Raw genomic sequence first — 16,706 nt, forward strand, 5'->3', positions numbered from 1 at the left:
ACGAATATTATCCCGTATCTCCTCTTTATGGAAATGTGTTTAGATTTATATACAAAATTTGTTGTGATGATGATTATTTGATCACGTATTTATGAACAAGAGAGATAATTTAATATATTTTTGAACAATAACAATAATATGAATGATTTATTTTTGCCATCTTAAGCTTTATATACCATAACTGTTTGCATAGATAATGTTTGTCGGCAAATACCGCAAATAAGAAAATAATGAAATTGTTAAACAGCTTTCACTGTTTACTCATCGAAGCCATTCGGTTGCACTTTGTTGTTGTGAATATTAATCAGGAACTAGTGACTTGTTTTGATTGTGTTTTGTTAATTACTTTGGCGGTGACCCATCCACCTTCTCCAGTGCTACTTCTGGGTTTTTGTCTGTGTAGTTGAACGTTGATCAGTTCTGTGGGAATAGGAGGTAGCGAGTTGTTTTGGTTGTGAAATACTGTGTGTATATTCAAGTGACCAACCCACTCTATCCTTCTTCTCCACTGATACTTCTGGGCTTGTTTCCGTAGTAGAATGTTGACCATACTTATCTATTATGTATTTTGTTTTTTATTTCAGAAACCTCAGAGATTATTATTTGCACGCCGATCTTCATGCTGTTTTGTTTTTGTTTAAACGCCGATCATACTTACCTTATATATTGTTTTATTTCACCAAACTCATACACTTTTCGTTTACACTAATGTCATAATTAATAATAACTAACATTTACTGACATCATTTACTAACGTCTACGGATCCCCCGGATTTCTACGTCTACGAACCAGTCTGGTCAACGAATTCACTGCAAGCCGCAGACAAGACATGTATAAATCGCTTGAATCCAATCGACAGAAAAAAATCCTGTTTTATGGGGAGGTAACTCCCATAACAATGCGCGAAGCCATGGCGGACCAGTCAAACAGTTGCAGCCACAATGGCAGAGATTAAGACGACGTTGCCTGCACCAGGTAAGCTCATTTATTCCTGACTTTTCTTGTTCGTGCCCTGCTCTCTGTTGTAACAGTTCGCATGAGACATTTACTATACTACCCGACACATAGCAGGAAAAGAAAATAGGATTACATGAGTATCTTACCCCAGTTTTCGCTCACTCTGCCCTTTGAAGTGTAATCGACAATATTTTCATCGATGCGTGCCACAAGACTACAGACTCGTGGCCGTTATTTTTGGCCCCTTTGAATTTAATTTTCGTAGGATCCATGTCAAATTTTGCACATTTGTGAGGAATCACAAGAATCACATAATCTCTGTTTAATTTTCTGGTGCTTATTTTTTAATAAGTTCATCAACATAGTGCCGAGAACATAGTTTAACAGGTTACACAACCCCAAATGTTTTTCCATAGACTTCTATAGTAACCTAGTATTTTAAAAAAAAAATATCCAGGCTATCAACAACCAAGCCATGTACATAGGGTTACAGTCTGACCTTTAAACTACAATAAAACACAAATTCTCTCCAACTTGTCCGGCTGTTTTTCCCATCACAGGAAGCAGAACAATCAACCCTTCATTTCGCACCAAATGTCACCTACGTGAAAATATCGGTGCACACATAAGCATAAGTCATGGTGATAAAAAATGACAGCACTGAATACTTAAAATTGTTGTCAGTTTTAATTACTGGATGGATGTGCTTTTAAAACAAATGAACATTTTACACTATTTCATCCAATCACAGCTGTCCCAGACCTCTGTCCGTTTGAGTTATTTCCATACGGTCCTCGCTCAGGGAGCACGTGATATTGATATAGTGTAGTGGAACCTAACATGGCGGACTACTGGCTAGCGACCAGTTATTGCCACATACCAGTTATCGCCAGCACATGGCTGTAGCACTTGCGCAGACAGCTTTACTTGTACTTCTGTAGTATTTCACACATTGACGCATCCAAAAAACGATTGGTTACAGTGGTTAAAGTTACTGTGAGTATTTTATGTTGTACTCGTTACAAATATGAATCCCTCGGAAGACGAGACCCAAACATGTCGGGGGTATGTCACGTGACCATTAGTGTGTTGACTTGAAATTTCATAAACGATTGGAACTGAATGAAAATCATCCAGGCTGTGTGGTGAATGTATGACTATAACAATTCAGTCCATAAAAAGTGCAGATTTTATTTTGTCTGAACATACCCATAATGCCAACATTCAATCCCACTTGATGTTGACCCAAATTTCCATCTTGTTTTATGGACTCGACAGATACCATGCAGACGATACTGACAAAATATGAATGTCAATTTTCCCCGAGAAAACAAACATTGTGAAAATTGCATACTACTACTCGAATTGTCAGCTTTCATAAGATCAACCCGGCGGTGACATCTCCATATTCCCATCAGCTTATATCAGCATCCGTCAACATTCACATTGAGAGTGAGTTTTGTTCTTTTAAATTTCTTTTTTTTGAAAACAAATTCCTATAATGAAATTTCTTCAATATGTCAAGGTTTGAAACACATTAGTTTTTTAACCAAGTTCATGTCAAATTAGGTGAATAATGTAAAAAAATCAGAAATGGCGATAATTAGTCTTGTTAGTTGTTGGGAAAGCTCAATATACACTACAGCGCTCCTTGATGACCGCGTTTCAAAGAAACACGATCGGCAACTGTAAGAAAGCAGAAAACATTGGTGAATAGCTGATCTATCATCAAGACAAATTTTATTTCATTCTGATAAGAAATTATGGAGCAAATTGTTAAAAAACACTTAAAAATGGCGATAACTGGTCGCTAGCCAGTATGGTATTGTGCATTGTGGAACCACACATTAGTTGATATAATTTCCAATATGTGATGTCATTAGACAATTAGTAGTCAGATATCGAGCTGAAATTATGTACACAGTGCAGAGATGCTTTCACATTTGTCTATCAAATCTTACAAAGATCCATCCTAAACGCACTTTGTGAAAATTATTTATGCTTCACTGAAATAACATGTAGGCCTATGAAAAGTAAGTCAAGTGACCCATTGTGACAGTCTAAGTAAACTTATCCTCAGTACTTTCGTTACACTCCACTACTGTGTCTAACAAAACCTTATGGGAGGTCACGTGAGGTAACCTTTGAGATTGACCAATCAGAGCACAGCTTACCAAATCATGAAAGTGGGCATTCGCACATACCTTTTGAACTTTTTATCTCGAAAAGGTTCGTACCCGAAATATTCCGAATGCTATTCAGCGTACACTTGCTTTCGGGTGATGCACACAGCGTACGTAAAACCATGACAATGGTGAGTAAACAGTCGCTGAAAATAGTGTTTTTGGCAATATTCAACGATGTCGTCTTGTGGAAATATTAGCTAATGGTAACTATGTCAACAGAAACCCCAAAGCGTAAATACTGCAGGTCAAATAACTGTGTCACATGAGGATTTTTGTTTGTGGAAAGATCTGTGTCAGTGACCTGAATATTTTGAAAGTCCCTCCGATCCCTAAATAGTAGCTGTTGTCTGATTGGTTAAATCTATTTAACTGTCTCATGTTTGATTGGAAGGTCATTGGTCGCTCAAAGGTTACCTGACGCAACCTTCTACTAGATTTTGTTAGACTCAGTGGTGGAGTGTAACTATCTATTAATATTATCTATTAATTATTAATATCTGTTAATATTATCAGTAAGTTATGGACATTAAAACCTTTGGTAAAAGATGACTTATCTCCTGTTCCCCCCAATTACATATTTCTTCAACAGATTAACACTAATAACAGAGGTTAAAGGTGTTCTTGCATATATAGGACAGTTTTGAATCTGTCAGTTTGTCTGCATGATTTCCCCCAAATCTGAGTCCTACTGCGAATAAATCTTCGCAGCTGTGATCGCTGTCTTTGCTGACACTAGCAAGCTAGGTTTTAATGGCAGCTTAGCTGACTGGCCACAGTGAGAAGATTGAGCCTCCAAAGGGGTTAATAAAATATGAAATTATCAGGCCAACACGTAGATACTAGATGCATAAGGAGATATAGTAGAGACTTATCGGAACGAATACCCTGGAGATACTGGGAATGAAGTAATTGTTGTGTTAGGTTTTGTTAATAATTCTAGTATATCAATTTATAAATATTATTTGGCATGGGAGAATGGAAGGAACTCTTACCAAAGTGTTTCTCATAGTCATGTAAGCAGAGCTTCAGATAAACTTTTGGCCATGCCAACCGTCTTTCTATCCCTGACAAGTGACATACATGTTTGACTTAACATACCCAGACATGTTCTAAATACCTGATCATGCATCCAAAGAAAAACTTGGAGAAAGTTTCAATGTATCAGTCGGCTATTTGAGAGCCTTGTTAAACTACTAACATGTATGATTTTTCCAGGTACTTGGGAATTTGAAAGGGCGCTACCGAAGTAGGCAGTGCAAGCAAATAAAGTGTCAGTATGACATCACGTCCTGTCCCCCGTGGGAAGCAGCCTGTGTCTCAGCAGTTCCAGTTTGGTCCATGGACGCTGACAAGCACAAAAAGTCATATACTGGAGTCAGAGGGACATGAGAGAGAAAAGTAGGAACAACTTGTTCAGCTTGACATGCATGATTCGATGGGTCAAGTTAACTTCATTAAATAGGGGAGCAGAAAATGGCAACCCTGTCTTGGCTGTTTGGTCATGTTTACAGTAAACTGACAAAGGTGCAACTTTTCACAATAATAGACAACGAGTTTTGACACAGACACACAATGCATTAGTATTCACTTGATCAGGTCAAGCTAAACAAGATGAAGACCCAGTCTATTTTTAATATTCTTTTTACCATTTTTATTTCCACAGTTTAATATATGCGGAATACATTCTCATGAGTATACTCAATAACCTTTCACAGATCAATACCATGCAATGAATAAATATCTTTGAATATGTTTTATGTACTTTATCAATATAAAGTTTGTGGAAAGATGATGGTAGAAGAACCAGTTATTATTTCCAATCCAATATTTCATGTTCTTAAGCATTTGTTTGTAGTTTATATATTTTGGTAAATGTGTTTAGATTAGAGGTATTTTGTGCTAGTTTCATGCAAGGAATAACTACAAATTTGTTTCCAGGTTTGAGAGTGAGTTAGAGCTACCACAGTTGCCAGAGATGGTGTTTGCTGACAACACACTCAGTCTCCAGCATCAAGGTGGTTTTGGACTTGTCTTCACAGCTCTAGGGGCCCTGAAGTTGGTGGATGCACACCAAGACCCCTTGAAAGTAGCAGCTGCAGAAGAGTGGCAAAATGCACGGTGGGTCGAGTTTAACACAACTTCACATTTGCATGTGATACCCATGAAGATCCAGGTTAAAATAACCCATGCTTGCCATAAGAGGCGACTGACAGGATTGGGTGGTCAAGCTTTCTGACTTGGTTGATAAGTGTCATCAGTTCCCAATTGCGCAGATCAATGCTCATGCTGTTGGTCACTGGATTGTGTTGTCCAGAGTCAATAATTTTTGTCAGACTGCCACCATATAAGTGGAATATTGCTGAGTGTAGTGTAAAACGCACGCACGCACGCACGCACGCACGCACTCACGCACGCACGCACTCACGCACTCACGCATGTTACAAAACAATCCTGATTTTGAAATCATTGTATCAACAGCTGCATCTTTTGTATCTTATGATGTATTCTCTGTACCATAATTATGTTTCTCCCTCTTCAATTCTTAAGATGACAAGTTGCTGTATGACTAAACTAATCAAAGCGACTAACTTGATTGGGTGGTAAGACTCACAGACTTGGTTGGCACCAAATCACGCATGCACACACTTTTGATCACTCGATTGTCTTCTCCTGACTTGATTATTTACACATTTCTGGCACACCGCTGAAATATTGCTGAGTGTTACGTTAAACAAACAAACAAACATCAGTCTTCAGCAAGGGTAGTCAAGTTGCATTATATGGTGTGTATCTGTAGGTAGGCATGACTGCTCACAGCTGACCCTGATATACCTGATATTGTGAATTGTTTATGTTCCTCAAAAAGGTCGTCCTGTGAGCATATCAAGAATGTTGTGAAGCCATTTGACTGGACATACTCCACAGACTACAAGGGGGAGGTTATCACTGTGGACAACAAACCTGGGTTCAAGGTCAGTGTCCGACGGGGATTCCCCAAGGTTAACCCAGATATTGGTATGTACAGAACTAAAATGTAAATTCAGTAAATGACAAGACAAAGTCCGTGAATGATTAAGCAGATTTGGGCTGACAGTCACCAGTGTTACTGCAGTGTGTCAATTAGTGGCCGAAGCAGTCAGTGACAGGACGCCAAAGTATGTTTATACACACCAATATTCAGAAATTTTCACTGTTTCCATTCTTGAATGTGGGTTTGTGTTGGAATGGACGCTGGTATGAGTTCAGAGTTTTTAGATGGGAAATAAAAGTTCACTTGACAAGTAAATACGATGCATGTCAGGTCGAATAAAGAATGAGAATATCTCTGTGTTGGCTCTCATTCATCACAACCAGATTTATAGAAGCTGTCCCAGCTGAAAACATCAAAGCCATATTAATCCTATGACCTAGGAAGGATTTTCTGCTTGCATGCAGTTGCATGCAGGCTACTGCAGCTCTGAATGTTGCTTTCTCCTGAAATCGGCCTCTGTTGTTATTGCAGGTCACACCAACATCTGAGAGAATAGATTTGGAGAAACTGAAAGTTCGGGAGAAGATAATGTTTTATGATGATGTCCTCCTCTTTGAGGATGAATTATCAGACAATGGCTCTTCAATTCTCAGTGTCAAAATTGTAGGTTTGAGTTTCTTATTCCTGCTACGAGTGTTGCTCTTTTCAAATTTCGTGGTATTCTTGTCGTTTTTATTTTGGCTAACATTTCTACAATCAATAGCAGCTGAAGGGATGGTGTAAATCCAACTAGGTCCATGCAGGTAGCAAAGGTTCACTAAGTCTCCATGGTCCCTAGACTGGCGATCAACCTTCAGTTGTTGGCGATCTATAGCCTGTTTTTATATTGTATTGTCCAAATAGTGATATTAGTTACAACTTTCCACGCTAGTTTTAAATCTAATTGTGGTATTCTAGTTGTTTTACTGTCCTTTGTTGACAGATTTTTGTAATATACATATATTGCATTTCAATGTTAAATGTTCTCGTCACAATATGGCTGAAATATTACCAATGTGACATTAAATATTAACTCACTCACTTTTCAAATTTACCATGTGTTGCTAATATATTTGTGTTGAAATATGAGAAACATCTGTGTTGATAATTACGGTTTTCCTCAGTTGCATATTCGATGGGATGGTACACCCTGGAATTTGTGCCATTACAATTAACGAGGATAGAAATGTTGCACTGGCAGTAATAACTTCTAGAACATGAAGTAAAACATAGTGGTTGGAAAACATGATAAGAAGTGTATTCAATGTGGTGTTGGAACAGCTTGGCAATGTGAGGTCTGTTGTCGAGTTATTAAGCGCACCTAGATAGAGACAGGGAGTTGTGCCGACATGTCGCTTTCTAGCCCTAGCTGCATGTGCGATTCTCCTCCCACACTTATAGTGTAAGTTACACTCACCACACAAGTGATGACATTGGAAATGTTATTCTTTAATGCTGAAGTCTGAACTATGTGTGTGAAAAGTAGTATGATGGTCAGAGTTAGAATTGTATCATGTCGTTAAATAATCTTTTGGTGTTTGAAACATCATGTTTTGTTCACTGACATATTCCATATGCCTCTGCTCTTAGAGCACTATATGAGTACCAGAATGGATGCAGAGGGGGTGTAACTGCTAACAATCTAGAGTCATAGTGTCCTTAAACTGTATACTTCCCAGGAAGTTCAGAATGAAAAAATGGGTCCACACTTATTCACTGACAAAAACAGAACAGCTCTTCATGGGTACCTCTATATGGTGCTTTGCACTTATATACAAGACAACTGTTAATATCATTGAAGAAGATGGTTTACAAGATATTGCTGCAGTGGTTAGGGTCCGTTCATAATTTATGGCTAGGGGCGGTGGTCATAATTTTAATGTGTAATTACCAATTTTGTTTTGGAGAAGTGGGGAACATCAATTTTGTACACATGGTTGAGTGTCATTCACACTGTACATGCAACTCCTTAAAAATCATCATCACCACAGCCATAAAATATGATTGGTCCCTTATGGTGTAATGACATGTGTTTCAGCGTGTCATGCCAAGCAGCTTCTTCATATTGTTGCGGTTCTTCATGCGCGTGGATAATGTGATGATCCGAGTCAACGATACACGGATATACCATCAGGTAATCCTACTCTTGTCTTGCCATTACCAAGTATAGTGGTTGTCATACCCTATAAGGGTACAATGTGTGTGTGTCTCTCACTCACTCACTCACTCACTCACTCACTCACTCACTCACTCACTCACTCACTCACTCACTCACTCACTCACTCACTCACTCAGAACTTCTTTCCACGTGATCAGGCTTGTGCAATCCAAATTACATGCTCAAGTAGAATGTGAACTTCAGAGTGTCAATTTTTAATAATGAAACTTGTCTGTGTGATGGCATGGGTGATTATTCACATTATCCATCACTAGATTATCTGGTCAACACCTAATCATTTATGTGTTATACAGCTGAAATCATTAACAATAAACATACACATTCAGCTGTAATATTTCATTTAACTTGTCCACAGGGAGGCCAGAACTTCATCCTTCGAGAGTTCACTAGCAAGGACGACAAAGTTGAAAACATCAAGGTATGTTTGCATTCACAAGTCATTCTTGAGCATTCTTTAAGTCAAATTCCCTTGGGGCGGTAAGTCAAATTTGTTTGGGGAGATAGGTTAACGGAGTGATTAAAACAATCGCTTCTGATGCCAAAGACCTAGGTTCGATTCCCCGAATGGGAATAATGTGTGAAGCCCCTCCTTGTGTCCCCTGTATAAATTGTAGTTTATGTCATATTAAGAGTTATACTAGGGGTATGGTGCTATAACTGGCACAATATTACAGTGACTCAAACAGAAAGGTGGGTTTTGGGTTTAGCCTAGTGGATAAAACATAAAAGGTTCATTTGTCACGTTGAAGACCTGGGTTTGATTCCCCACAAATATACAATTTGTGAAGCCCATTTCTGGTGTTCCTAGTCATGATATTGCTGGAATATTGCTAAAAGCAGCATGAAACTGAATCACTTGCTCGCTCAAATTCACTTGAAATGTTTTTGCGCATTGTTTTCTTGATAAGTTGTCTCCCTTCAATTATTCATTTGGCTGATTGCTTTGCATGTGGTCCTTGGAAAATTCAGTGTTGGGACTGCATTTATTATTTCAACTTCACAATATTGCACACGTTTTTTCTCACAATTCAATTTGAAGTGTGAATTAAAGTCAAGAATGTGCGTGAGTGAATGTTGTCAGATTCATGTAAAGAGAGGGGAAAGGTGCAACAAACCAGAAGCATATGATAATATTTACATTCCCTCTTTGGAGCTATCGTCATGTTTCCCAAAATCTGGTACTGCTTGTGTTTGCCAAGCCTAAATGACATCAGATCGGAAATACACGATAACTGGAGTATGGCTGTACATGAGGTAGTTTTGTTCGTTAAAGGAGATACTACGATGTTTTTTCTGATCTTTCATGTGTATCTGCATATTACATTTTGGAAAACTATGGAGATGTCCTTTAGACACACCGCAAACATATAATCATCGGTTTGAACATAATGTTTAAATGTCTCTCAGCACAGTACCCATGCTGCGAGTTTTACCAACTTAATATACACAATACTTGCATCACATTAGTCTTTTGTCAAATATGAAAGGGGCATGTCATACTAGACTACTGTTTCACTCACTCACTCACCCACCCACCCACTCCCTGCCTACCTACTTGCTCGCTCGCTCGCTCACTCACTCACTCACTCACTCACTCACTCACTCACTCACTCACTCACTCACTCACTCACTCACTCACAAGGGATGATGGGGGACCCTGTAGTTAGAGGGTTTGTTTGTCATGCCTAAGACTTTGGTTTGATTCCCCACATGGGTACAACACTAGAAGCATCTTTCTGGTATCCCCTGCTTTGACATTGCTTGAATATTACTAAAAGCAAGGGAAATCTAAACTCACTAACTCATAAATGCAGTGCTAAACCGCTGGCAATAACACTATCCGGTAATGTAAAAGTTCCAGATTCGATGTTCAGTATAATCCATGACAGGTCCAACATCACACCATTATCAAATGATCATTTTGCATGTCAACAGGTTAGCTCACACCTGTTCACAGATCCCAATGAAATCAACAAGCATCTGCCTCTAAGGTCGGAGACCTTTGAGAAGTTGGAATTCCCTGAGGAAGTAACTACATGCGAGCCAGACTCCACAGTAGACACTACATGACGATAGACAGGCCCCATTGTTGTACTTGTTGGCACCGTTATTGTGCGTGTGTGTACTTTGTATATATATATATGTGAAATAGAATTCTTCAAATTTTGATTTGTTTGCTGAATTATGGTTTCATTAATGAACATCTCAGTGTTTTACAATGATTATTTTACAATAAAATTGAAAGTAAGATTGTGATTATGTATTCTATGGATGAATCTGTCACAGGTGTCAAGTGATTAGGGTTTCAAAGCTTTGAGCTTAGTTCTGAAAATACATCATGTGTTTAAGAAGCTTACAGTATCTTCAGTTCATCTTTCCATGCACTGAACAGAAATTCCATTTATGGCTTGGACGTGGCCTTCATGATCCCATTGTCGTTAGAGGCCACCAGCAGGATTGTGTAGTAGGCCTTGTGGACTTGTTAGACACATGTCATGAGTAGATCGATACTCATACCGTTGATTAGTGGATTGTCTGGTCCAGACACGATTATTTACGGACCATCACAGTAGCTGGAACATTGCTGAGTGATGCAGTTAACTACAAACAAACAAAACCTTTGTATGTGTATGCAGACTAGTGTAAGAAATTTGTGCTATCAAGCTAACTGGGATCAATTAGTGAGTGTATAATTGTCTCCAATATTTCTTTCTGAAAATGCTCCCCTCCTTTATCCTGCTGTGCCCTCTTGCATCAAGTTTCACAGCAGGATATAGATATCAACTGTGTCCATCCAGAGCACATCTTATAGAGCATTCAGTGTTTCTTTATGAATCTTAACATGCTCCAGCATGTATTTCACTGCTGTTTTTTGCAGTTCAGAAATTTTGGAAAATTATGATGTTTAAATATATCCTATCTCAGGACTTGGACCTCTTGCTTTTGCTTCGGCAAAAACAAGAATGATTCAGAACTGGTCACATGAGCTTTTATTCAGAACTGGTCACGTGAGCTTTAACCAGAACATGGTGCACGCTTCTGTTGGGACTGGGGAGGCTGTCCTCTAGTGAGAGCAGTTTGTGGTGCACAGGCAGATGGACAAGAGAGGCCTATGAAAAGAGTCAAAGCAAAACAGATAGGTGCAAGTGGTGAGATAGGATAAGTATATGTACGATTTATAGTTAAAAGTTTGAATTATGTGGCTTTTCAAGGCATCAAGTGCTTCATACAAGGAAAGGGAGGGTTTTCATACACTTTTTCATACACTGACTACTTCACCATATCAGGCAATTTCTGAACTGGTGCTCTTGAATGTTCCGGTGTTGTTAAAGTTTCTAGATTTTGTATTTCTAAGGCAATAACCAGTACAGGGATGCATCTATGCAGTAGTGTCTCTAACTTTGTGAGTGAGTGTGCCAAATTTCCTTTAAACACATGAGTAGGTGCACTTTGTAGACTTTGTGTGAGATATGATTTAAACAATAATAACAATTTGAACAACATTTTAGTAATTACCATGTCAGCCATATACTATGACTTGTGTAATCATTGTAACATCCTTAGGTATCTATGGATACAGTCAGACATTCCAGTAACTTTCATGGAATCTGTGAGTGAGCAAGCATGATCATGTGCCTTTCCTATATGTGATCAAATAGTGAGACCAAAAACTTATAGATAGGTGTTGGTCCACTTTCGGAGCTAGTAAACAGCTGGATGCATTTCTGCAGGTGGGACTAGTGCTCAAGGCTTTCATTCAGAGCAGGGGTGGTGGGGTAGCCTTGTGGTTAAAGCGTTTGCTTGTCATGCCGAAGACCTGGATTGATTCTCCACATAGGCACAATGTATGAAGTCCATTTCTGGTGTCCTCTGCCGTGATATTGCTCATTTACTTTTGCATCAATTTGTGAAACATTGTATCTATAAATCACTCATACATCATTAAACCCTGGTCAAATTGTGAAACATTATCTTGTCATACATCATTAAACCCTAGTCAAACTCCAGGATAACTGGTTTAGAGATACTGTGCTTGTTTTGAGAGAGAAGTGAGCCATGTGCATGGTAACTTGACTGACAACTTGCTGGTGACACAGTGTTTTAGAACAAGTGAGCCATGTGCATGGTAACTTGACTGACAACTTGCTGGTGACGCAGTGTTTTAGAACAAGTGAGCCATGTGCATGGTAACTTGACTGACAACTTGCTGGTGATGCAGTGTTGTAGAACAAGTGAGCCATGTGCATGGTAACTTGACTGACAACTTGCTGGTGACGCAGTGTTGTAGAACAAGTGAGCCATGTGCATGGTAACTTGACTGACAACTTGCTGGTGACACAGTGTTTTAGAACAAGTGAGCCATGTGCATGGTAACTTGACTGACAACTTGCTGGTGACGCAGTGTTTTAGAACAAGTGAGCCATGTGCATGGTACCTTGACTGACAACTTGCTGGTGACACAGTGTTTTAGAACAAGTGAGCCATGTGCATGGTACCTTGACTGACAACTTGCTGGTGACGCAGTGTTGTAGAACAAGTGAGCCATGTGCATGGTACCTTGACTGACAACTTGCTGGTGACGCAGTGTTGTAGAACAAGTGAGCCATGTGCATGGTACCTTCACTGACAACTTGCTGGTGACGCAGTGTTTTAGAACAAGTGAGCCATGTGCATGGTAACTTGACTGACAACTTGCTGGTGACGCAGTGTTGTAGAACAAGTGAGCCATGTGCATGGTAACTTGACTGACAACTTGCTGGTGACGCAGTGTTGTAGAACAAGTGAGCCATGTGCATGGTACCTTAACTGACAACTTGCTGGTGACGCAGTGTTTTAGAACAAGTGAGCCATGTGCATGGTAACTTGACTGACAACTTGCTGGTGACGCAGTGTTGTAGAACAAGTGAGCCATGTGCATGGTAACTTGACTGACAACTTGCTGGTGACGCAGTGTTGTAGAACAAGTGAGCCATGTGCATGGTAACTTGACTGACAACTTGCTGGTGATGCAGTGTTGTAGAACAAGTGAGCCATGTGCATGGTAACTTGACTGACAACTTGCTGGTGACGCAGTGTTGTAGAACAAGTGAGCCATGTGCATGATACCTTGACTGACAACTTGCTGGTGACGCAGTGTTTTAGAACAAGTGAGCCATGTGCATGGTAACTTGACTGACAACTTGCTGGTGACGCAGTGTTGTAGAACAAGTGAGCCATGTGCATGGTAACTTGACTGACAACTTGCTGGTGACGCAGTGTTGTAGAACAAGTGAGCCATGTGCATGGTAACTTAACTGACAACTTGCTGGTGACGCAGTGTTTTAGAACAAGTGAGCCATGTGCATGGTAACTTGACTGACAACTTGCTGGTGACGCAGTGTTGTAGAACAAGTGAGCCATGTGCATGGTAACTTGACTGACAACTTGCTGGTGACGCAGTGTTGTAGAACAAGTGAGCCATGTGCATGGTACCTTGACTGACAACTTGCTGGTGACGCAGTGTTGTAGAACAAGTGAGCCATGTGCATGGTACCTTGACTGACAACTTGCTGGTGATGCAGTGTTGTAGAACAAGTGAGCCATGTGCATGATACCTTGACTGACAACTTGCTGGTGACGCAGTGTTTTAGAACAAGTGAGCCATGTGCATGGTAACTTGACTGACAACTTGTTGGTGACGCAGTGTTGTAGAACAAGTGAGCCATGTGCATGGTACCTTGACTGACAACTTGCTGGTGACGCAGTGTTGTAGAACAAGTGAGCCATGTGCATGGTAACTTGACTGACAACTTGCTGGTGACGCAGTGTTGTAGAACAAGTGAGCCATGTGCATGGTACCTTGACTGACAACTTGCTGGTGACGCAGTGTTTTAGAACAAGTGAGCCATGTGCATGGTAACTTGACTGACAACTTGCTGGTGACGCAGTGTTGTAGAACAAGTGAGCCATGTGCATGGTAACTTGACTGACAACTTGCTGGTGACGCAGTGTTGTAGAACAAGTGAGCCATGTGCATGGTACCTTGACTGACAACTTGTTGGTGACGCAGTGTTGTAGAACAAGTGAGCCATGTGCATGGTAACTTGACTGACAACTTGCTGGTGATGCAGTGTTGTAGAACAAGTGAGCCATGTGCATGGTAACTTGACTGACAACTTGCTGGTGATGCAGTGTTGTAGAACAAGTGAGCCATGTGCATGGTAACTTGACTGACAACTTGCTGGTGACGCAGTGTTGTAGAACAAGTGAGCCATGTGCATGGTACCTTGACTGACAACTTGCTGGTGACGCAGTGTTTTAGAACAAGTGAGCCATGTGCATGGTAACTTGACTGACAACTTGCTGGTGACGCAGTGTTGTAGAACAAGTGAGCCATGTGCATGGTAACTTGACTGACAACTTGCTGGTGACGCAGTGTTTATGTAAGAACAAACAAAGTACCACAGAAAGATTTGGCTCAGTCCTCATTTTATGTCAGATCTCACAATTAATAATGAGTTCATTAAATATTACCAGAAATTTAAAGTGAACGAAAAAGTACCAAGAGTCTTTAAGAAATATTCTGTCATATGTTTTCAGTCAGTGAAGTGTGTTTTCTAAGAATTAAACACATTTTCAGGCCCTGATGACATCTAAAATATGTTCAGTCATGAAGTATTTCAAACACTAAGTCAGTTGTTCAAAAAACATTACAATGTATGGAGTGTACAGTTGAAACTGATTTTTTGTGACGGAATGCTTGGAGATCATACAAGAGAAATGTGATTTTTAGGTGACACACCAACCTACCCCCAACTTTGTATACGCTGAACTGGTTGCAAATTTGCATCCATTAGTTTTTTGCAATTTGCTTGAGCTTTCAATTCCCACCGGATTCTGATACTTCTGCATGTGCGTTTCACCAATGTGGTGACTGGCACCATTTTCTGCTTTCCCTGTTCCTTGTGCTAACATGCTATGTCACTGGTGAACCCAATTGGATCACTTGTTGGTGAAGACATAGAATCAGTTGCTGAATAAAAGCATTGATTTTCATGATCTGTTTCTTTCAACTGAATGGGGTCAGTGAATTCACTGTTCAGTTATTTCCCTTGAACAGGTCAGGAAGCGAAGCTCAACCCTTGTTGGAATGCCAGAATGAACTAATCATGTAGTTCTGTCAGCACTGTACTTGTTTATTTCACAGGAGTGGAGGACATTTAATACCTGCATCAAATTGGTGTTTTTCTCACATCCAGCTGACGTGCCTTATATAACAGATTACCAGATACCAGGTGACTTGCTTGAGAGGCATATTTTAGAAGTTGGAAGTAAATAGAATAAGTGTATATGGATGACAACTTCTTTAATACTGAAACTTGACATTTTGATACAGGTTCTTGTATCGTTTTCAAAGTGTAAATGATACAGGGAGAGAACAGGTGATATATATATATATACATAAACATCCTTGTATCCCGCAACCATTCTAACCAGCTTCAGACAACAGTATACCGGAAACCAACCAACACCAACCAGTATGTCCACTATCAGTCCAACCACCCTCCATGAGTGAAGTATTATCTCCACACTTACAAGAAGAGCTAAGAACGTATGTTCTAGAAGACTGCACGAGGAGATCAACCACGTGAGAGATGTTTTTGTCAACCTTAATGATTACCCACCCCAGCTAGTGAACAGGACAATTGCAGCAACTTTATCGCCACCTGCTACCAAACCCTCTCGACCCGAATTGGCTCCAATAAAGATTTCCATCCCATACATCGGCAAACCCTCCCACCAGATCAGCAGACTTCTTAAGCAACAAGCAGGAATAGACACCACCTTCACTACCTCTGTCACCATCAACACCCTCCTATGGGCCAATGGAAGAAAACACCCGCAAGCCATAAAACCCAACCCCAAGGATGTAATCTACAAACTTGACTGCAATTGTGGGCACTCATACATAGGAGAAACATCCAGGCCTGTCAACACCAGAATCAAGGAACATCAGAAATCTACCATCAAATCGGACCAGAAATCAGCAGTGTCAGATCACATAGCGGCCCATCCCGATCACCAAATCAACTGGTCTGACTACACCATCCTCTCAAAGAACCAATCAGACTTTACCAAAAGGAAAATAACTGAAGCTATCAACATCAAAAGATACCGACCCCTGATTAACAGAGACCAAGGTTACCCCATCCCCACGGCTTACAATCAGCTCATCAAACCACTCTAGCCTACTGTACATACAACCCACTTTGTGTACCTCACTGGCTTACTTAGTTATCATCACAATGTTAACTTGTATTCATACTAGGCTCTGTGCACTACTGGCTTCCATGTTATCCTTGTATCCATTGTTAACCCTTTACTTTATCATCA

The 16,706-nt window shown here is 40.1% G+C and overlaps 2 protein-coding genes across 2 annotated transcripts; both read left to right on the forward strand.

Moving 5' to 3' along the window:
- The first annotated feature begins 886 nt into the window (after positions 1-886).
- On the forward strand, positions 887-12,299 carry LOC137287201 (TIP41-like protein). The gene is made up of 8 exons (XM_067819386.1): positions 887-976; positions 4,360-4,542; positions 5,083-5,262; positions 6,011-6,116; positions 6,647-6,778; positions 8,193-8,288; positions 8,689-8,751; positions 10,269-12,299. Exons 2-8 carry the CDS (start codon positions 4,421-4,423, stop codon positions 10,401-10,403), a joined length of 834 nt encoding a protein of 277 aa, XP_067675487.1. The 5' UTR covers positions 887-976; positions 4,360-4,420; the 3' UTR covers positions 10,404-12,299.
- Positions 12,300-15,389: 3,090 nt separating this feature from the next.
- Positions 15,390-16,560, forward strand: LOC137286790 (uncharacterized). Its single transcript, XM_067818786.1, has 2 exons — positions 15,390-15,394; positions 15,936-16,560. Exons 1-2 carry the CDS (start codon positions 15,390-15,392, stop codon positions 16,558-16,560), a joined length of 630 nt encoding a protein of 209 aa, XP_067674887.1.
- The last annotated feature ends 146 nt before the right edge of the window (positions 16,561-16,706 follow it).

The sequence above is a fragment of the Haliotis asinina genome, chromosome 6 (genome assembly GCF_037392515.1).
Source record: "Haliotis asinina isolate JCU_RB_2024 chromosome 6, JCU_Hal_asi_v2, whole genome shotgun sequence".
NCBI lineage: Eukaryota > Metazoa > Mollusca > Gastropoda > Lepetellida > Haliotidae > Haliotis > Haliotis asinina.

Coding starts and splice junctions, on each gene's coding strand:
- LOC137287201 (XM_067819386.1), top strand. CDS start 4,421: ATGACATCACGTCCTGTCCCCCGTGGGAAGCAGCCTGTGTCTCAGCAG. Junction 6,779..8,192: donor CAATTCTCAGTGTCAAAATT/GTAGGTTTGAGT, acceptor CATGTGTTTCAG/CGTGTCATGCCAAGCAGCTT. Junction 8,752..10,268: donor ACAAAGTTGAAAACATCAAG/GTATGTTTGCAT, acceptor GCATGTCAACAG/GTTAGCTCACACCTGTTCAC.